Source organism: Morchella importuna, assembly GCF_003444635.1.
Source record: "Morchella importuna strain M04M26 chromosome Unknown Morimp01GS010, whole genome shotgun sequence".
NCBI classification, from domain to species: Eukaryota; Fungi; Ascomycota; class Pezizomycetes; order Pezizales; family Morchellaceae; genus Morchella; species Morchella importuna.
The window spans coordinates 718,782-740,216 of NW_025763407.1; the positions used below are offsets into that span (position 1 = coordinate 718,782).

The window sequence follows — 21,435 nt, forward strand, 5'->3', positions numbered from 1 at the left end:
TCTGACTACGACAGACTGGCCTATCAGAAGCATCTGTGGTGGCTGGATATCAACTGAGTAATTCTTAGCACAATGTCATCGATATCTAGAGCTCCGGACTACATATTTCAGTTCTCAGAAAAAAGGGATCTCCCGTCTCACGATTGTGGTCATACGCACGACATCCATGATCTTTTACTATCGCAAGTGATCTGAGATCGGTTGCTTTTTGGTCACATCGGTGGAAATGCCTCTAGACCCTGGTTCTACTGGAAAAATTGCTTTTATGTAAGATAGACCAATTGGCACAGTGTAATTCTAAATTGAGGCCTTGTTTTTGTAGTTTTTTTCTCGGCCGCCGTACCAGAGATCCGGAAGGAAACCACATGAACAAGGAACGGGGGTCAAAAATATCCCTGCTACTGTTAGATACATTCATGTACTTTCATTCTACATACCCGGGCTGCCGCGGACCTATTCTATGGACCATCTAGCTGGATGGAGCGATGGCTGCCATTAACCATTGCTAAGGAGCTCGGAGGTTTGCTGGGCAGGCCGAGAACCTCTATTTTCAGATTCATCGATGCTGATATTTCGGTGAACTTTGCCTTTGATTTGTTTGAAGTGATTCCAAAGGCGCTGATTATGGTGAAGTCATCACATAAGTGGGATTGTTCTTGTTTTATTTTCGGTGACATTGATTTTCTTGCTGTCGTGTACGAAAATGTTTGGGCCAAAAAAACCACCCAGATCTTCAGCTAAGACGTACACAAGCTTTACATAGACATCTTGGTCAACCTTCAAATGAATGGTCATCTGAAATACATGTCTGTAGCTTGTTGTTTCTTCCTTTTCATTTGCATCACTTCATAGTGTACCTCTGTGTGTGTTATTCCCAAAAGACAAACTAATCAAATTTGAAAATGGCACCGGGAATGTACCACGTTGCAGGGAAGCGCCAATACCAGAGCGTCGTACTCAGGGACGGGCTCTGGTGGTACACCGGAGGCCCTTACCAAATCCCTCTTTTCTTCGGAGTGTGGCTTCCTTGGGACCATACAAAGCCTCGGCCAAATAGCCTGGTCTTGTGTTGCTCTATTATGGGCCAGAGCTCTGGTTCTAGATCCCAGCAGACAAGCCAAAAGAACAGCAAGCGCGAAAACATGAAGTTTCTGGGCTTGAGAGTGCCTGTAATCCTAGACCGATCGTGATAGGAACAGGAGGAATAATGTGGGGGTTCTAACAAATCGAGAGACAGAGAGGAACGATGATGTCGAAGGGGTTGTTCAACATGACCGATGAGCATGAGCTGGCCGATGTGAATGCGACGAATACCGCATAATGGACACATCAGTAGGGTGATGGGAAGCAGAGCGATGAGAACTTTCAAAACCCTTTCTTGATGTTCGAGTAGCCACCTCGCTCGATCCTTGATTCCGAAACGTCCATACTTATTTCTCCCACTGCATGCTGCGCGCATGCCCCTGATTGTGAGGGCATTATTCATCTGCAGAAAGTATCATATACTCCTTTCCGATAGGGTAGCTGGGTAACATATATCTGCAACTATAGTCTGGGAAGACAAAAAATGACAATCTAAATTGTTGAGCAATCCGGTTTAGACGCCACCATGTTCCCCGAGGACTAGTCGTAGATATTTTGAGAAGGGTTTTTATTGTTGTTGTCGTAGGATTACGTGGAATGTATTGTAATAAACCGATTGACAGCTCACATGCTTCATTGAGGCATACGTGGGTGGGTCTGTTTCAAAGGATTCGTGAAAAACCACAGGGATTTGAGTTTTTCTTCTTTTTTGAGGGCGGGTGGCCCGACCGATGTTGGTATACTTGCAGCCATCTACACAGGAAGCTTGTAGAGAACAAGCGCCCCGAGTCTTTAGAGCCACTGGCGCCCAGATATCTTCAGTATGAAAAGGCTCCAGAACAACATGGACTCATATCAACTTGACTCTGTGCCATTTCACCAGCAAGCCAGATTACCCAGCAACAAAAGTGGCAGAAAAGACTTGAGATAAAGTGAATATGCTGGAGAATATGTGAAGGTGAATCTTGGTGAGTCTAGGCCAAGGCATCGGATCGGACCTCTCGATAAATCGAGGCTTCTGGTGCAAGAAGGCCTTGGTCCATTCGGATCACCGGTAGTGCCAGCCACTTGAGCAAGCCCATGCACACAAAACAAGAAAGCAACGCTCACTTACTAGAGATTGTATACGTATACAAATATGTCTATGCTTCACGTTAGCATCACTTCTGCACATTGACTCCTTAAGAGAACTACTAAAGAGCCATGAAAACAAAAAGGGCTATTTAGTATAGCGAAGATAGGCAGGAATCACGGGCCTCGATCTCGGAGAAGCTCAAAAGGATCAATTCTGAAAGATTTTCGCAATAAAAGTTCTTAGCCTGGGTTCAGGCCAGCTGGAGTTTGCGCGCTTCGTAGCTTCATCGATTCTCACTCGTCGTCGAAGTTCTCAGGACCTCTCGCACGCGGGTACAAGGGTCGGTGATGATAGAGTTAGCTGATGAGCTTGCTAGAACCTAGGAACTGACCACCTCATTGGTGTATTTTTTGTCGAAATGTTTTTCAATTTGAACCGTTCCCTTGGGTTTTTGGGAAAGCAATGGTCGGTTGGTCGACGCGAGCTCTTGGCAAGCTTCTTGCTATCTTAGCTTTATCTTATCGGGAGATCCGCGTGCATACTTACTGTAGTAAGAACTTTCAGCTACAAATAGACCATACATCTCGGAGGATTTTGTCTTCAAATCAATACATCAAAGGTCATAATGAGGTTGAAGACGAAAGAGGAGTTGCCGAGAGGTACCGGACGGGGCTTTGTCGGCAAGTCGCGTTGTACATTGCGTCGGGCATAGAGAAGTGATACACAGTGCGTGAGGACACCGAGCGAAAGCACTTGAACAAAGCTATTATCTTGATAGTTGTGATTTCCCCTTTATTTTCCAAAAATAGCTAGGGTAAAAGCCCCTGCACCAAATAGAATGCGCGCCCTGCGTCCTGTTCGGGACCTTGGAATTCTCCTTTCTCTAAATGGATGTGATCTTTAAGAGACTTCCATTTTTCGTAAACAACAGTTGCTGTCAGCCCATCATCCTTCAACGTGCATCAGATAGCCATTGATCCAGATATCTCCCCACCTTTAGACAAGTCACCGTTGTGAGATGTGCTGAATATCTGGAAGCTCAATATCACCACCACTCGTTAAACATTTAAGCTTCTAGAGCAAGGAGTTACATTCTCTCCTGTATTTTTTCCCCCTCCGGTTACCTTGATCCACCTTCTCCAGCCGATTTCCCGGAATTCCAACTCCTTTACCCCTGTTTCCCTGCTTAACACGTTGCCTATCATGGGACGGGCTGCCGATAGAATCCTCTCCCGACGACAGGTTGAAGGTTTGATTGCCGAAGGAAAAACAATCATAATTTTGGACAACGATGTCCTCCGTGTTGATGCCTGGTTGAAGTTCCATCCAGGAGGTGATAAAGCTATTTTACATATGGTCGGTCGGGATGCTACTGATGAAATTAACGCGTACGTGTTCCTAAATAACCTCCGGGCACCAAAGTTATAAATACTAATTTTTGAATAGTTTGCATTCCGCTGAAGCCCGGAATCGGATGAAAAACTTTGCAATTGGCAAGATTCAGGGGACCTGGACCAATTTCTTACCACCTTTACATGGTGGTGAGTTTCGGCCATATATCGAGGGCGAAGAAGATGAGGCAGACGAGTTCCAGGAGACGAGCGAGGAATTGTGTGAACCCGAGTGCCCGAGCACGCCGGCTCGCTCTGAATCACCAGCATCCATCTTCGATGATGATAGAAGCTTCCTTCGTGACCCTAGTGTCCTTCGTAGACGCCAAGGCTCCGCTGTTGCATCTTCATCGTCTTCAATAACTGAATTAAGTATTATTGATGAGTTCGGCCTCGACGAGCTCACCCGGAAAAACATTGAAGCCGATCTTGCGAAATACCCAGCTCTTGACCCTAAAACACAAGGGAAGATTGTTAGGGAATACCGGAAATTGGACCAGCGAATAAGAGCCGCAGGACTTTATAACTGCAACTACTTCAGATATATGAAGGAATTTGCTCGGTACTTGACATTCCTGTCAATCTCAATAGTTTGTCTGCATTCTGGGTGGTTCAAACTTTCCGCATTTTTCCTTGGGTTGTTCTGGCACCAGATTACCTTTGCCGCACATGATGCGGGCCATATGGGGATTACACATAATTTCCACCTTGACACTTGCTTCGGCATCTTTATTGCCGATTTTTGCGGTGGGCTCTCATTAGGATGGTGGAAAAGAAGTCACAATGTAAGAAATGCCTTGCTTTTTATAACAACGTAAAGCAATTCAATCACTAACATTATATCAGGTGCACCATATTGTTACCAATGACCCTGAACATGATCCGGATATTGAACATCTTCCGTTCTTTGCTGTTAGCCACCGTTTCTTTACTAGCTTGTTTTCAACATACTACGATCGAGTAATGCATTACGATGCTGCAGCGAGATTCTTGATTAGGTTCCAGAACTATTTGTACTACCCAGTCCTGTGTCTTGGGAGGTTTAATCTCTACCGCCTTTCCTGGGAATACCTTATTCTTGGACTAGGGCCGAGAAAGGGAGTTGCGGCATACCAGCGGTGGCTTGAAATTGCCGGAATGGTGGTATTTTGGTACTGGTTTGGCTACGGTCTAATCTACAACTCGCTACCAACAAACTGGGACCGTTTTGTATACATTATGATCAGCCACATTGTCACAATGCCTTTACACGTACAGATCACTTTATCACACTTTGCCATGTCTACTGCGGACCTGGGAGTGGGAGAAAGCTTTGCACAGAAGATGTTAAGAACTACCATGGATGTGGACTGCCCACGCTGGTTGGATTTCTTCCATGGAGGATTGCAGTTTCAGGTTTGTTCACAGGTATATCCCATTATACGGTAACTCAAGCTAACTATTTACTCTGATAGGCAATTCATCATCTTTTCCCCCGTATTCCTAGACACAATCTTCGTGATACTCAGAAGCTGGTTCTAGACTTTTGCAAAGAGACTGGGGTACCATATACGATTTACGGATTTTACGATGGTAATAAGGAAATTATCAGTCATCTAGGTGAAATCGGAAAACAAGCTGCGATTTTCGCCGACTGCCAAGCTGCCATTCTCAAGGGAGAGACTGGTCACTAAATAACGACTCTACATAATTTATTCTCGTCTATTCTATTTTCCTTGTATTCTGTGGCCGATGGTCTATTTTGTATTAACTCATGTCTGAATGTGTTAGTCCTGCTCAAAACCCTTTGCGCCCAGGCCGCAAAGGCTCAAAAGGATTTCTTCTAGATTTTATAATTTTTCGTCAAAGATATTTGTTAGACATTTTTTTAGACAAGCCTTGTATATAGCATTCAGCAATTACAGGTACATAAAGCTTCGCTGTTAGGCGCATGTATTCCATGTATTCTTTGTGCTCTTGGTTTATTACTCAGTCGCACGATCATCATCAAATGCTGTCAACTTTAATTGGACCGCCTCCGCAGTTTCATTCTCTCACAGATAATAGTTGCAACTTCTCAGCCCCAGGAGCTCAGACCCCTATGTGGCCCTGCATCTTCACCAGCTACCTAGAGGATGGGCCGAGGTCGAGCTAAGCTAGCGCGATAGTGGTAAGGCTGGGTTTCGCTGCGGATTTCCTTGTGTTCCAGAAACCTCAGCAGTCGTCCGGAATAGGAATTCTAGGAGCTACCCCACAATTGGTTGGACCCTTGTATCAACGACAACACACCTCCGAGAAGCCTAATGGTTGGGGGTTGCGCCCGGGAAAAAAGTAAATGTTTTCTTTTACTTAATCCAGAAGTTGTTTATCCATGACATCTATCACAGGAAGATATATGTATATCCGAAGGATGAGCTGAAAGAACCTTCTATGCAGTGCTTCTGTTGCACAGCATCACTGCTTCTGCATGCTTAAACTGCAACTGCATATCATCAAGGTTTACTCGATAGATCTTAGGCTGTGGCGATATAATTCAATGATAGACTCAGAAGTCATCGCTGATATACAGCTTGCGGTAAGATTATTGTAGAAATATGGGAGGAGTCCTATTGGCTTGCCCAGCCACAGAAACCCTGTTTTTAGACCCCTGTTTCTACAATAATTTTACCTCTCGCTGTATACACATACTTACATGATGTATGTAGCCCCAGCTGGCCGGCCGCTGGAACTATAGCTGAAGTTATCATGATATGGTCCGGGACTAATATATCGATGCCCAATCTTGCCATATATAGCAGTGTTACTACCAAAGAATAATCTTATAAACCTTTGTTTTTTAGATCTACCGATAGGTTCCGATTGATGGTTTCTAGTCGAGTAGGAAGTGAAGTTTTATCCTGTGAGATAATAGTATAGAGTTTGAGATCTCGGCTGATTTCTCCTATTTCATCCTCAAGGTCAGAGTGACTGGATCTAATTCTGAGTGCTTAAAACACATGGACTTATCTGATTGCAATGGTGCTGAGCTTCGACTTACCTAAGCTATAAAGTACATACATACGAGTGAGTTTCGAGTTCTTATCAGAGTTGGTTTAGTGTCCGGGGATTGCGATTAGCAATCCTTGTAGGTCTTGGAATAAAGTGATATCTACATGTATGTACTCTGAATTACTACCCCACACATTCAACACAATTGATATAGGGTCAGGGTTTCCTGGGAGAAGTTTTGTGTTTCTTTATCTTCGAAGTGGTGGTGGGGTGTAATAATATATTAGTGGATCAAGCTCGTTGCCAAGGCCACTAGCGCGAAAAGCTAGGCCCGCGACATAAACAAAAACAACGCCTATGCTCTCATAACTTCTTTCAACACACACCAACACAGCAATCCTCAGGCAGTCGACACGAAACGATTGCTTCTATAGACTTGAGGGAAGCCTCCAAAAAAGCTAGCGCATAGCGCACCTCTCAAGAAGAATCTCACTACACCATGGTTGCTCCCGGCATCGGAATCGATAGTCCTCGAACGGAGTTACCTTCAGATGGATCGATTGGTGACCTGGATCTGGGCTCCCGAATGGATTCCTTCCAATCGCCTGGCGGCGGAGGAGATGACCTTTTTAAAGCTAATAAGGGTGGCAGACGAAATCGTGCGAATATGACACCCGCGCGCCAGATCTTTGGGAGCATTGCCAATCGCGGAGGACCAAGCAAAAACGAGTTCACTCCACTACTAAAGAGTGTACAGAAATCGAACCTCCGCGCAAGAGTCGGTGATAACAAGGGGGTACCGCCGACCCCAGCATTTTTGAAAAATGGAAAACTGGATATAATGGATAGCCCGGCGCTGCCACATGGTGAGCGGAGCTCGTATGGCGGTGATGAATCAACATACCAGAGTCAAAATGACACTGTCCTAGGTCCGATGCCAGATTCTAGTATTAATTCAACACCGGTAGTCGTTTTACCAAGGAGGGGGGAGAATGCCGGTGTTTTGGAGCACGACGGACAGATGACACTAAGGGAACAAGAGAAGGTGTGTCATCCTTAACTTCGCCGCTTAAAAAAGGGTGGATTGCTAAAACACTCTTGAAATAGATAATCGATGAGATTAAGAAGGAAAATTTTGGGTTAAAGCTCAAGATTGTTTTTATGGAAGAACGACTGAAGAAACTAGGGCCTGAGCACAACGAGGAAGCCATTAAAGAAGTGAGACCAAGTTCTTTACAATGCCGATCAAATCTTTTTTTATTAATCATATTTTTTTCTCTTCCCTTGAACAGAACATAGAAATTAAAGTCGAACGAGCTACTCTTAAAGCTGAGCTTAAACGATATCGAAAATCCCTCAATGATTCCGAAAAAGCTATCACCGAGCTTCGTGAACAAATGATGTCGATTCAGGATAGCAAGCAGAAGGGCTACGACAACGGCAGACGGAGCGAGGAACGTGCAAGGGCTCTTCAGGAGATGTCGCAACAACTGGAGGAGAAGGATAAAGAGCTGCAGAAAAAAGAGAAAGAATTGGAGGCAAAAGAAAAGGAACTCGATGAAGTTTTGGATGAAAATGACCGACTCCGTGAGGAAGCTCAAGATTACAAGAAACAGGTGGACAACATGGAGGAGGAAGATGACGAGGAGGTACAGAAATTAAATAAGGAGCTAGAGAAGGTTGAAGAAGAGAAGGCTGAACTGGAAACTGAGATGAGAGAGAAAGATCGTCTTCTCGATGAGCGTGAAGCTGAGTTGGACGGTGTTGATGCCGAGCTCAAGGGCAAAGACCGTGAAATCCAAGAGCTAAAGAGTGATACCAAATCCTTGCAGGAAAGGCTTAAAGTAGTGGAGCAAGAGCTACAAGGTAAGCAGGGTGATAGGGATGAACAATTAGTAAAGAAAGACGAGGCACTCCGAAAAGCGGAGCAAAAAATAAGGGACTATGAAAAGGTATTACTCTTTAATCATATGACAATATGTATGTGGCTTCTAATAATATCCATCTTAGCTGGTTCGAGATCTTCAAAACAACATCGAAGACGAACAAACAGACAAATCTAGAGTTCTTCAAGAAAAGAAAAAAGTCCAGACTGAGAATGAACAAATTTGGAACAACCAGAAAAGGCTGGAGCATGAAAAGCAGAATCTTGAAGATGCCCTCGAAAAGCTTCGCGATGAGGCTCGTAACAAGAGTTTTGCCTATAAGGGTAGGATAGGCGAGCGTGAAAATCAGAGGGAGAATCTTAAAGGAGAATTGGAACAGCTTCGCCAAGAATACGATAGCTTACAAGCACTTCACCAAGAGAGGGCTGTGGAGACACAGCGCCTTAAGTCTAGGTTAGAGCAGCTAAATGGTGATTTTGATGGCGAATTTCAAACTCTTCAAACAGTATGTGCTATCTGAGGCCGCTAGTCTTATGTGCAATAAAACTGACAATTATAGGAACTTAATGATGTCAAGCGTCAAAGAGATACTATCAACAAGTCCCGCGTTGAGCTTGAAGGGAAGGTGCGAAAACTAGAATCAGATCTTCAGCTTGTTACCTCCGAGAAAGACACTATCGAAAGATCTCACCAGGAGCTAGAGCTAGAAATGCGTAAAGCTCGATCGGCTCGCAGTGAAATCGAGGTGGAGCTTCGTAAGGCTCAATCAAACATGCAGAGTCTAGCCATGGAAAAGGACTCCGCCATCAACAGTTCTCGTAGCGAACTCGAAAATGAACTTCGTAGAGTCCGGGCGTCTCGTAACGAACTTGAAGCGGCCCTCCGTAAAGCCCAATCAGATCTTCATGATGTACAGGCCGAGAAAGAGCTCATTCGTCAGCGTCATGACGCCTTGACAACAGAGTCAGAGGACTTTCAGAGGCAAGTTGATAAGCTGAGGAGCAACCTCCAGGAAGCAAACTTGACATTGCAAAGAGAAAGGCAGATGGCGGAAGCAAGTGAACAGTCCCTGAGACGGGAATGGGAGGAAGATAAGAGCAGCCTCAACGAAGAGCTCGAGGCGATGGACAGAGAGCTTTCAGAGAAGGAGAAGCAGCATGAACGTGCTATTTCCAACTGGCAATCCGAGAAGCGCCAGCTAGAGATCAGAATACAAAAGGCCGAGACCACTGCCGAAGATCTTAAGAGGACAATTGAGCAACTACAACAGGCTGAAAGTTCAACTCAAGGAAAGGAAACTAAGGTAAATTTCATTTCTGAATCTCATAATTGATACTAATTTAACATTGCATTTTAGTTGGTTAGTGCGCTGAAGTCTGAGAATGAAAGGCATAAGAAAGAAGAAGCAGGTCTCAACCAACAAATTCTCGAGCTCCAAGACGAGATTGAAGAAAGAAAGGCTGCTCTTGATGTCAAGATTGCCGAGCATAACGCTACCAAGGAGGAGCTCAGACTTTCAAGAAAAGCCGAGAGAGCCTTAGAGGAGAAAGTCAAATATCTGGACGATGAAGTGGAACTACTCAGCGCTCAACTCGACGAGGAGAAGGATAACGCAGACGAGGAAATCGATGCTGCAAAAGCTGAAGTGGAAACCCTTCGCCAGAAGCTCAATGCCACCAAGTTAGAGCTCAGTCGACTTGAGAATCAGCACGGCAAAGCCCGGTACGAGGCACAGGCAGTCAAGGGAGACCTTGAACTAGAGGTACAGACACAGAGAGCACTCAAGGAGGATATTCAAGACGCTACCAGGCGTCTCGAGAATGTGAAGAAAGAGAAGCAGCAACTTCAAGAGCAGCTTGCAAAGGCCCAAACTCAAACAAATACCCTCCGAGTTACAACCATGGAAATTGAAGCTGAGCGGGATGAATTGAAGAGCCAACTTCAACAAATATCACATAAGGCCGATTCCTCGAAGCATCTCGATCACGAGAAAGCGGAGTTAAGGAAGGCAAAGAGCAAAATTGAGATCGACCTCCAAAGGGCAAAAGATGAACGTGCAATTCTTGAGCAGCGAGCCAATGATCTAGAGGCAGATCTTCAAGATGCCATCGACACTGCCCAGGAACAAGAGATCAAACTCGAGAATCAAGTCCGAGAACTCAAGAGCCAACTGAAATCGCTTATGAGTGAACGTGAAAGCGAACGCCAAGCATCTCAGCGCGATATTTCCCGCCTTGAGGCCAGAATCGACGAACTTCTCAAACTGGACCGCCAAGATGGAGGCCTTGAGCTAGAATTGGAAACTCTTCGTGCCAGCTTATCGGATGCAAGGAAGCGGGAAAATGACTTTGTCCAAAAAGAGGCAGCGAGTAGGAAAACAATTCGTGAGCTCCGCCATCAAGTTGACCAGCTTGACCGCGAGTTGCTTGACAATAAGAACGCTGCTGTACTTCAGTCACCTCCCATGGGAAGCACGCCCCGTTCGGCCAGGAAGTCCGAGGTCGAAGAACTCAGGCGCCAAATTAGTGCTTGTCAAGAACAAATCCGGGAATACCGGTCCAAGGTTAAGACCCTGGAACGAAAGAACGGCGACCAGAAGGCTGCATACGAGCAACTTGAGATCGAGAAGTCTTTGCTAGATCAGGAAATCGCTGAAATCCGGGAAAGCAACGAGGCCATGGTTCGCAGGAATTTTGAAGTTGGTGGTACAGTTGGTGAACTCAGGAAGCGAATCCATACCTTGGAAAGAGAGTTACATAGTGCTAAACTGGATCAACACCTGAAGAGTTCAGAGGATACCAGAACTGCCCAGCAGCAGATTGCGGAGGAGCGGCAAGAACTTCATGAACATATTAAGACTGCAACACTGGAGATTGAGCAGTTGCAAGCACAAATGAACGCGCGAGACGAGGAAATACGCATTCGTCGCAAGAAGGAGAAGGAGCTTGATGCGCAAGTCAGGAACCTACGAAAGGAAAAGAGCCAACTTGACTCTATTTCTCAAGGAACCTCAGAAGACTTGAAGAAAGTCACTCGTCGTTATCAAAAAGCCGTTGAGAAGACAGCACAGCTGCAGGCTGCGTGGGATGAGGAGCGTAGGGCCATCAAGCAGCGGGTCCGGTTCTCAGAAAGCACCAGCAGGCGTGAAACAGCGCGGACAGATGCCGATGCCAAAACTCTCGAAACCCAGATTGGGCAGGCGGAGCTACGACACAGAGCTGAAATCAAGGGGCTGGCCAAGCAGATTCGCTATCTCCGGGCCAAGGTTGCCCGAGAAGCTGGGTTTAGAGCAGATTTGTCGTTCAGCAAGAATTTCTTTTTGATGCAGATCAACCTCTATAGCGCATGGTAAGTGATGTCGGCTGTAATCACACAAGAATTATCCGCTGACAGTTTATATTACAGCAACGAGGCAAATATGCAGTTGATTGAGCAGATGGGCATCTTCCCTGACCGGTATATACGCGAGAAGAGACCTTCATTGCGTTCAGTGGTGCATACACTCATTGCGGGGATCCGGATCAGGTTAGTTCTGACATTTCCCTTGTTTCTACTAAAGATAATGTACTAACTAGGTGAATAGTAAACTTCAACGGAGCTGGGCGGAGAGCAAAGAATTGAAGACTTCGTTGGCTAAATCACTGGAGCTAACCAGACGAGGGGCTGGTAAAACATAATGGAGGAGAAGGCGTTTAGGTTTAGGCTTTTAATGAAATTACTTGCATGATTTTTATTGGTTATGAATGCTTTGCGAGTTTGTAACATAACTGGTATGTCTTTTTAGGGGTGTTAATTGTTTTTCTTGTATTTGAATGGGTGGGTATTCTCTTGTATAGTATTCATGGGTCGAATTTATTGGGAGTTATTCTTGTCCCCAGGTTCTTGTTATCCATATCCAATATTTACAAAAGAAACGATATCAAATTACTACTACTACTCAGCTGTCCAATTGACTAGAGAATTCAAACATTTTATAAGATTTTTCCGCTCTTCCATTTCGTTGCTGTCCTCGGCTTGATGGTAATATGTCTCCACAATCTTGATGGTTGAGTAATAACACGAATACCTATATCAGACACTGAGGTTTAGCAAACAGGGCCCACCAACACAACAAAAAACACCGGACCAAGTGGAGAGAATCAACAGGCAGCCTTACATTAATAGCCGGCACCTCTTATTTCTTGTATCCAACACATCCTTCCCATATCCCTCCACAAACGCCGCCGAGGGCCCTCTAAACGCCGCAGACAATAACGGGTCAAACCAGCCCGCCCTCTCAAAATCGATAATACCCGTCACCTTCTTAGTCTGCGGATCCACCAACACACTCCCGTCCCCAAAGTCCAGAACCGCCAGTTGTGGCTGCACCACTTCATCGAGCGTATATGCCCATTTCCTAAACTGCTGCCGCAGCTGCTCGTAGGGCAGCAGTACCAGCATGTCCTCACCATCCCGTAGTATGGCCTCTGTCAATGCGAGAAAACACTCCCGCCATGAGGTGTAGAGTTTTGCTTTGTCCACGCCCCGACCAAAGCACTTTCTGTCGGCGGCGGGCGCATGCCCGAGCTGGTGCATGTGCTGGCCAACGGAATGGTCAATTGCATCGGACTCGGATTTTGACAGGGTGGGGCGGAGCTTATCGAGTGTTACGCCAGGAAGGTAGGTCATAAGGATGTAAGGGGAGTCGAGGATCTCACAGGTGTCATCGTATATGACTAGCTCAGGAACCGGTACAGAGCTTTTTTCACGTATCAGTTGTAGGGCCGAAGCTTCTGCTTCGAGAATGTAGTTTTCATAGCGCAGGACACGAACATCTGGTGGGGGTGCGATCTTGAGAACATATTTTGACCCGCCTTGGAGCTCTATTAGGTAGGAGGTGTTGTAAGCGCCGTCGAGGAGCTCGGTGATTGAGATTATGGGCTGGGAATTGCTGGGGAAGGCAGTATCAATGATTTTTTGGGCTTCTGACATGCTTTGCAGCCAGAAACTCTCGACGCTCTGGACCATGGTGGGGGAGATACAGGATCGATAGTAGAAAGATACCAATGGGTTTGGAATAAACAACTACATAATTTCACGGGCAGGCACAGAGAGATATCAAGGGGTATTTGTACAAAATGGAAAGCAGCATTGCATACGTGAAGCCAGTAAGTGGTTGAGTTGAGCTGAGATGGTGAGACCTTCCCTCCCTCTCCTCGTCCGTACGTGCTTGATGGCTTGCACCAAGAGAGAAAGAGAAAGAAAAAAATAAAATCGGAAATGAAAGGGAGAAAACGCCAATGATGCAGACAGAGAGGATAAGCTCCGGCACCAAAGTTTAGTCTATCGAACCAGGCAGGCGGGCCGCCCTCGAATTCGCCAAATTGTTCCTCATTCGGGAGCGGATGGCTTGGCCCGAGCCACCGTTTTAGCGATTTTGGCGAACTTTCGTGCAACGTTGCAGCGCCTAGGCGTTGTTGCGTAATAATAAAATAATAAGTAGACAGACACTGGGGCCCTACGCTGCTCCCAGCAAATGTATGTAGGCATGTAGCAAATGATTATTGATGTTCTCTCCCTCTATGGGCCTATGAGCCTATGAAGTAACCTGGCTGGCCGGCCCCCATATGCAATGTTTATATATGTTCATATTGATGCCAGGGAATAATAAATAACGGTTTGAAAGGATCTGAGAGGAGGAAAATCGTTAAAGTCCCAGTAGTAATCCGCCGTTTTGTATGTTTGTATGTTACACATCATTCTCCGCCCCCATTCTCATTATCTGCAATTTTCTGAGGACTTTTGCCTTTTCTCTCCGACGCTTCTGACGCTTCTGATGTTTCTGCAGCTGGTTTTTCTGCAACTGGTCCCTCTTTATCGCCGGTTTTTTTCTCGCCACTTTGCAGCTGACGGGACACTTGGAGGTTGTATTTTCCAAGTTTTTCAAAGTCCCTCACGACGCTCATTCCACAGATGTTCTGTGGCAGATATCACCCATTGGACATGGTTAGCGATAAATGTACTAGGGTACACAAACAATGGCAGGCTGCAGACGCGCCTTATCGCCTGTGTCGCCTACGGTAGCAATAGGAACAAGGGAAGCAGAGAGAAAGACCCACCTTGAAGATATCGACGAGGATTAGAACATCGTAGTTCTTGAGATCAACCTTGTGCTTCGGGCCCACAATATCTGCAACCTTCTTGATGATGTCGTCTCTGCTCATGACATTGTGGTTGCGAGAGGTAGGTCGGATGGCATACTAAAATCCCCGTAATGTTTCAATAAGCGAGCAAATCGGGGAGATACCGGCCTCCGCCACTCTCAAGAACAGATGAGCAAGCCGGTAGTGACGGAAGACGTACCTTGACCACCTCCTGTCCCTCCTCGTGGAAGTGAGGCTTGAGAACCTCCCTTGCGACCTCCTCAAGCCCTTCGGGGGTCGCTTTCCCGGTCCTTGAGATCGGCGTCAGCCGGTGTGTCCACATGCTCTGACTCTGGGCCTTGCCCGAGAGAAGTGCATGCACAATTTCCGTTGGCACACATGGTTCCTTTGTACGGAAAAACACAACTACATGACGGCCCCCGCCCGAAGTGTCAGCCAGTCAATATCACCGATAAGCGAGCGACCTTCCCCCCACCACCCCCGCCAAACGAAGAGGAGGGGGTGATGGATGATGAATCAGCTCCGGGGTCTGGATCAACTGACCACAGTCCAAGTCGAGCTTCACATTCAGAAAGAGCTTCTTCGACTTGTCACCCTTCTCCTTGAGGCCTGAGATCTCGCGCTGAATCGCGGCCTCAATGTCCTCCTCCTCCTCCTCCTCTTGGTCCTCATTATCTGCCCCCTTGGCTGGAGGATCAAGGCCATAAAGCTCTTTTGCACACTAATTATAGTGACGGTCAGCATCTTCCCCTCCTCCCTTCCTCCTTCAGAATGGACCTTTTCAAAGAGCCCATACAGCTCGCCCACACATTTCGGCTCACGCCCTCTCTCGCAAGTGGCGAAAATGCCCTGTATGCCTGGGTCGATCCCGGTGATGGACTGGAAGTTCTTTGACGCTTTCGACCAGTAGCCTTTGGTCTATGTACAGTAGGGTTTTTTTTCCGTCAGCCTCAATCACTTGAAGAGTAATAAAATATTTTAGGTTTGAGCTATGATTCAGGACACATGCCTTGTTCTTCTTATTTGACTCTGAGTCGTTGTGACGGCTTCTGCGCTTCTTGCTTTCGGACATCTTGAAGGTTGCTAGGTGTGGTTGAGGTTGGAAGAGGTCCGGTAATGGTAAGTTCCAACTATAGAGAATCCATGACGCGCTTCCGCTTCATCGTTCAAGGAAAATGGATGTGGAATCAATTGATTCCCTAGAAAACATTCTACTACTATCGTATGTACGATGTAAATCCTTTTACAAGAATTATGTTCTATTACTTGTGCATCACGAACCAAGTGTGGCCGCTGCTTAAATCAAAAGGAAAAAAAGTGTTAGGCTCGACCCCGGGTTTGAACCGGGGACCTCTCGCATATTAACTTAGGGTGTGACCCTAAGCGAGAATCATACCACTAGACCAGCCGAGCTTGCATACAAGTGAAATATTTCGGTTCATCACTGCATTTAATATCGAGTTGATATGAGTTCGATCGCTAGGTGTAATTCAATAGTCTAGTGTCCGGCCCTTGTGCATCAAAACCTTTTTCTAGCCAATTGACCTTGCGCATCGGGCGGCAAGAAACCGAGTGATTATTCATGACTTAAGAGTATCTAAACTATCACATCTTGGCACAACCCACTCAGTAAAGGGAAAAAAAAGTACGCCTGGTATTCTCAAATGGTATAATTAAACAACGTATGCAGAAAGACTAATCCCAAACAACAACAACAACAACAACAACAACAACAACAACAACTACACTTGCCCCCCTCAGTCAATTTCGGAGGCGGCATATCCACATCTTGTTGATGTCATACTTTAAAACCATTTCCCGGTGATACCTAGTACACGCGCAGAAGTTATTAACAATCTTTCATCACATCAAAGAGGAAAGGGGAGCATGAAATAGTCCAGATCGAACTTACTCCCAAGGATGGCTTTCTTCTTCTGTTGGTTGACGTATTTACCCACGTCGTCCGCGAAACTCGCCGATGTCTCTCCCAACTTATCCATACTATCACCTACGAGATTCAACTTCTCGGTTCGCTCCTGTATTGACCTGCTCATACTTGCGAATATGCCCTCCTCTTGCCTTCCGGAGCCACCGGCTTGGTTTCCGGCCCGTGCATCGAGGCGTGCTTGTTTCTCTTCGGCACGCATCTGCTCAATCATTTTCTTGGACATGGGACGGTCAGGGCCCCCGACTATGAGATCTCATTAGTCACCAAAGGGATATTACTCTAGTACGGGGGAATAACTTACTCAAGAGGTCAAGGTCTGCGGGCGTGACATGCTGTGTTCCAGAGATCCACTGAAAGTTTGAGATCGTTGGACGAGTCGGGACTGGGGCTTCGGGGTTGTAAAGCACATCTTTTGGTAAATGGTCGCTGTAAGTTTTGGTTAGTGACCCAAACACAGGATATAGATTTCCAAGGAGATAATACTAACAGTATTTGACCTTTACCCCACATATAAAGTAGCATACATTCTGCTTGCGAAGTCCACCCAAAGATGTATCCAGAATCAAGCAGAATTGTATCCGCTAGGCGTGACGGATCATAATAATCACTCAGCCTGACTTCGCCGATTTCCTTTAATCCAGGAATCGAAAAGCTCTTCACAACACCGGTATCCATCACACAACTCAAGCAGATACCGTGGGTATCGAGCTCTGCTACCACAGCGCTCAAGCACGAATACTCGTCCCAGCCTTTATGGGCACCCTTTGCAGTCGGTGGCTTGAATATTCTGGCTTCTGACTTTGTGACAGCAACCACTGTACCCGGAACTTTGATACCTTCCCGTAGATTCGCAACTGCCTGTTGAGAAGCATATGCACGTTTCCCAGAGTCTGAGTTGATGGGTATTATTGAAACAACAGATCCGTCCATGTGAGTCATGCCTACAAAAGTGCAAGTGAACCCTTGGCCCTGGGGAAGGATTTTGAAAGTTGCAATCCGGCCATGGGTGGATCCCACAAAAAGTGCAATGCTCGAAAATTCTATAATCTATTAGTTGGTTGGGTGGTGTGAGGCGCCATTAAAGCCACTCACCATCGCCTTCCAGTGTAAGGACTCCAAATTCCAAGCAGGTGGCCTTCTCGCCATCAATACTGTGATCCCGGCTCTTTCTAAAACTAGCCCTTTTACTTTCCTTTGTCAAGGAATTAAGGCTCCCATGGAATATTACAGCAGGCCCCTAGAATTTATGTTAGTATGAATATGTAACTAGAAATATTAGGCAGTTTAATATACCCTAAGATCTAGCACGCTGACATGCCCAGTCTGATATGCCACTGCCACGAACCCCACATCACTGCATTTCAGTTTTAGGATAGATCCGCAGTGTTGCTCTAGGGTACAAAGTGGTAGCAGGCCTTCCCTAACACTGGGGTCTGTTCTCATCTGAACATTCCGGATCCCTTCCACAATTGCGCCGGCTTCAGTCCTGCTCGCCGACTGTAAAGACTCGTCTTCCTTAGTACGCCCAAACCCCTTATTTATTCCCCATCTATAAATGACCACTTCGCCGGTTTCCATCCCAACAGCCATTTCTCCAGTCGCACCAGCCATTGAAACGCACTCAATTTTCAAGTCTACGCCCCTCTGTAGTACTTGTCCTAAATCCGCCTCCATCATATCTCTGTTTTCAATCTCATCTCCGAGGCCCAAATCCCATATTTTGACTGTTCCGTCAGTATGTGCAGTTTGCACAACTGTACGATTCTCATATCGCCTAAGCGGCTTGGGGTGCTCAATGCCGCCAATGATCATCTCTTTGGGCTTGTCGCGTTTCTCAATCATTCCAAGCCAGCGCTGACGGTTTATAGCTGATAAGTTGGCATATGTAGCAAACGGATGGCACAATGAAAGCGACGGATGAAGAATTGTAGCCGGTGATAGTGGCTGGCCATCAGGGAAACGTAATGTTGTCAATTCTCCGGATGAGAGCAAGGCGATGATAGCCATAGGATCATGAGACCCAGCGTAATGGGGACTTGTACGAGGAACAAGGCAAAAGTCGACTACATCCACATCAATAGGAGTCGGGAGACAGCGCTGGCGTCTAGGAGAGGCAAAATAATCTGATATAATTTGATACGATGAGGTGAGCATGTTTGGGGTCACTCCCAGATCCCACAAAGTCATGCCCTTCACAGGCATTGAAGATTGATTACCACCGGCTATGAGAATGCTAGTTTCATCGGGATTATTCGTGGAGCACCAGGCGACTTTGAACAAAGGTTGTCTGATAGAAACTACATCGCCATCGCCACCAGCACCAAACATATCTGCGCTGGGCGGTGTCCCGGGCAGATGAACGTACGAATCTGTGGTGGTTCTTGACTGCACGATTCTTCCATCTTTTGGATCCCAAATAGCCAAACATGAATCGTCATGAGTTGTGCAGACAAACGTACCCGTAGGATGCCAAAGCGCTTCCACGACGTTGGGTCGGCGCAGACTGTATATAGTGCCTCGCTCTGTATCTGCCCCGGGAGCTCCAGGTGGTAGTTCAAATTGAAGATAATGCAACACCTTCTCTTGTTTCATGGAAAAGATGACAGTACCCTCCAGATACCCAATTAGAAGAGTCCCCACATCACGAGGGTGTAGAGCTAATGATACAACTGGAAGAAATTTTGATTTCGGCGACCTTTCTCTCCAGAGATTTGGTATCCTAAATGGGGACAGAATCTCTCTGTCAAGATCATAAGTCACAATATCGCCATTTTCCAACCCTAGAAAAACCCAGTCCAGGGACGGGTCGGTCAAGATCGAGGTCACAGCTCCTGGTGGCGAATATCTGACCCCCTCAGCGCCTGGATCTCTCATATCATAGACGGAAAGTTCGCTCCTATTGTCGACAACTACGATCCTTGAATCACAGAGCTTCAGAAACTTGACACTCGACTTTCGCTGTAATGTGAAGGTGACATGAACTCGTTTCTGGCCGAAAACATGGATTTTCCCCGGCGAGGTGGTTGTTTCATTTGTGCCGACAGCAAAAAGAGACTGTATGGGGTCATACGCAAGAGCCGAGATTGTGGACCCGATGCCGTATTTTGCGACCTATGGGACGCGCGTATATTAGCAGAGGCTTGACACAGTTGGGTTAGAAAGTAGACTGAACCTCGTCAATGACAAATAAATCTGAAGCCGCAAGGCCTCCAGTGAAATCCCGTTGGATTCCAGCCTGTTTTGATCGTAAGAACTCCATTGCTGACTGTCAATCAGAGCCTCGGTGGTTTAGAGCTGTTAAAGAAGTAACTTGAGTTTGGGGGGGTCGTGGGGTTCGGCCCAAGCCTTGGCAGTGACGTACCCCGGCGCTTCGCTAATAGTTGCCAGCAAGATGTAGGGATCTTCAGCAGTCTCGAGAGATAAAGAAAGGCAGGAGTATTATAGCGTTTTTAACTGGTACAGTGTCAGACTTGGAAACGGTTCATTAGTATGAAACTTGGTTGTGAACAAATTTGTTGAACTTCAAGTAGAGAACAAACAGCGACTTGAAGTCAGGGTTAGGTCTGTTTCCTGCACGTGACCGAATCAGGTGGTATGACCGAGTGATTAGTTTAATTGAGCAATACGACCATCCAACTCTGGGTTGTTTTGGAGCTTGACGGATACATTTATTCAGTCGATTGTTTGCAACCCCACACCATTTTACTAGACCAACACCCATTTGCTAAGGTATATGTAGGTACATATATAGATCTAAACCCTCCCTCTTCGCCTTTACTAGTATTGACGGTATCTTGCCAGTACCTACATCTAACAGTCATGTTAACGTCAACCTCTTTCAATTTTAAAACCACAATTTGTGCCTCATGTAGGATGTATTTACTTGATCCCGTGCCCATCCCTTACGAGCAACAAACCACTCGCCATTAAAAGGCAGAGGACAAGTCACAAGCTTGGTACGTACCCAGCTACACACACCCCTTTCAAGCACCACCAAAAGCTCGGGATTAAAGTTCATGTAGCCTTTATAATTTACAGGGTGGGCACGGCGTGAGAGGAAAAAGTAAATATAAGAAAGTGTCTTCCCCGATCACCAAACAAAGTTGAATCCCATAACCGTCAGAATGAATCTCAATGTACCGGCCAGATTCATATCAGTGCTCGTCTACCCAATGTCAGGAGAGTCACCCACAGGCCTGGCTTGAGGAAAGTGATTCGGACTATGTTAAGCATGCACCATATTTCTTATCTCCTCCCCGCATAATTCAACATGCACCATATGATTAATCGGGGACGTGAAAATTATGTCCAACGCAAAAACTAGTGAGAATTGACATGGAGCTAACAACCAGGAGACCCAAAATCAGTAATGAAAACCGCTCCAACTTTGTGGAGGGTTAGGTTTAACTCGTTGCTAGCGCTGTGTCCATTATCACGGTATTCGAGTGACAGTGCGTGATTCTTGTTCGGTTACCATAACTTTACTTCATCAACCGACCTAGTCTCGTACCTAGCCCGTTACTTGTAGCAAGCTGCCATAGTACGAAGCATGGAAGTAGACGGGTTGGGGAAGAGCCTATAACCGACCTATACTATGGATTATATAGTCATCTGTGGGTAGGCCCCATAAGAGAGAGCAAAATTCTTTCGGCTTGAATACACCTACCAATTTAGGTGGGGCCACGAGCGAAAATCGACTGTCCGCCTTATAATCCAAGGTAGCAACCATGGCCATTGAAGCCCTTGTATCTTATGGTAAACACAAATCATTGAACAAAGCAAATAAACCCAATGAAGTTATTGGTATGGATGGATTTTAAATTCAACATCCAAAATGAAATCAAGAGGCACTGAGAAAATATTCTATATTCGTACCATACATGTAGTATACACTCACACATCTAGGCTTTGTTATGTACACGAACTCGCCTGACTGCTTTGT

At 46.1% G+C, this 21,435-nt stretch overlaps 5 protein-coding genes across 5 annotated transcripts; 2 read left to right on the plus strand and 3 right to left on the minus strand.

Annotated features, from left to right (window-relative positions):
* Positions 1 to 3,361: 3,361 nt before the first annotated feature.
* On the plus strand, positions 3,362 to 5,222 carry LAJ45_04288 (uncharacterized protein; the record flags this gene model as incomplete). The annotated part of the gene is made up of 4 exons (XM_046113868.1): positions 3,362 to 3,546; positions 3,605 to 4,334; positions 4,396 to 4,944; positions 5,004 to 5,222. 4 exons carry the CDS (start codon positions 3,362 to 3,364, stop codon positions 5,220 to 5,222), a joined length of 1,683 nt encoding a protein of 560 aa, XP_045972970.1.
* Positions 5,223 to 7,015: 1,793 nt separating this feature from the next.
* Positions 7,016 to 12,079, plus strand: LAJ45_04289 (uncharacterized protein; the record flags this gene model as incomplete). The annotated part of the gene is made up of 9 exons (XM_046113869.1): positions 7,016 to 7,382; positions 7,446 to 7,561; positions 7,624 to 7,734; positions 7,809 to 8,468; positions 8,527 to 8,907; positions 8,962 to 9,705; positions 9,760 to 11,750; positions 11,808 to 11,927; positions 11,986 to 12,079. 9 exons carry the CDS (start codon positions 7,016 to 7,018, stop codon positions 12,077 to 12,079), a joined length of 4,584 nt encoding a protein of 1,527 aa, XP_045972971.1.
* Positions 12,080 to 12,335: 256 nt separating this feature from the next.
* On the minus strand, positions 12,336 to 13,409 carry LAJ45_04290 (uncharacterized protein; the record flags this gene model as incomplete). Its single annotated transcript, XM_046113870.1, has 2 exons — positions 12,336 to 12,468; positions 12,559 to 13,409. The coding sequence occupies 2 exons, from the start codon at positions 13,407 to 13,409 to the stop codon at positions 12,336 to 12,338; spliced, it is 984 nt and encodes a 327-aa protein (XP_045972972.1).
* Positions 13,410 to 14,137: 728 nt separating this feature from the next.
* LAJ45_04291 (uncharacterized protein) lies at positions 14,138 to 15,617 on the minus strand (the record flags this gene model as incomplete). The annotated part of the gene is made up of 6 exons (XM_046113871.1): positions 14,138 to 14,359; positions 14,501 to 14,641; positions 14,745 to 14,950; positions 15,089 to 15,266; positions 15,323 to 15,463; positions 15,555 to 15,617. The coding sequence occupies 6 exons, from the start codon at positions 15,615 to 15,617 to the stop codon at positions 14,138 to 14,140; spliced, it is 951 nt and encodes a 316-aa protein (XP_045972973.1).
* Positions 15,618 to 16,350: 733 nt separating this feature from the next.
* Positions 16,351 to 19,752, minus strand: LAJ45_04292 (uncharacterized protein; the record flags this gene model as incomplete). Its single annotated transcript, XM_046113872.1, has 8 exons — positions 16,351 to 16,373; positions 16,458 to 16,553; positions 16,602 to 16,736; positions 16,795 to 16,919; positions 16,981 to 17,533; positions 17,586 to 17,730; positions 17,787 to 19,604; positions 19,666 to 19,752. The coding sequence occupies 8 exons, from the start codon at positions 19,750 to 19,752 to the stop codon at positions 16,351 to 16,353; spliced, it is 2,982 nt and encodes a 993-aa protein (XP_045972974.1).
* Positions 19,753 to 21,435: the final 1,683 nt, after the last annotated feature.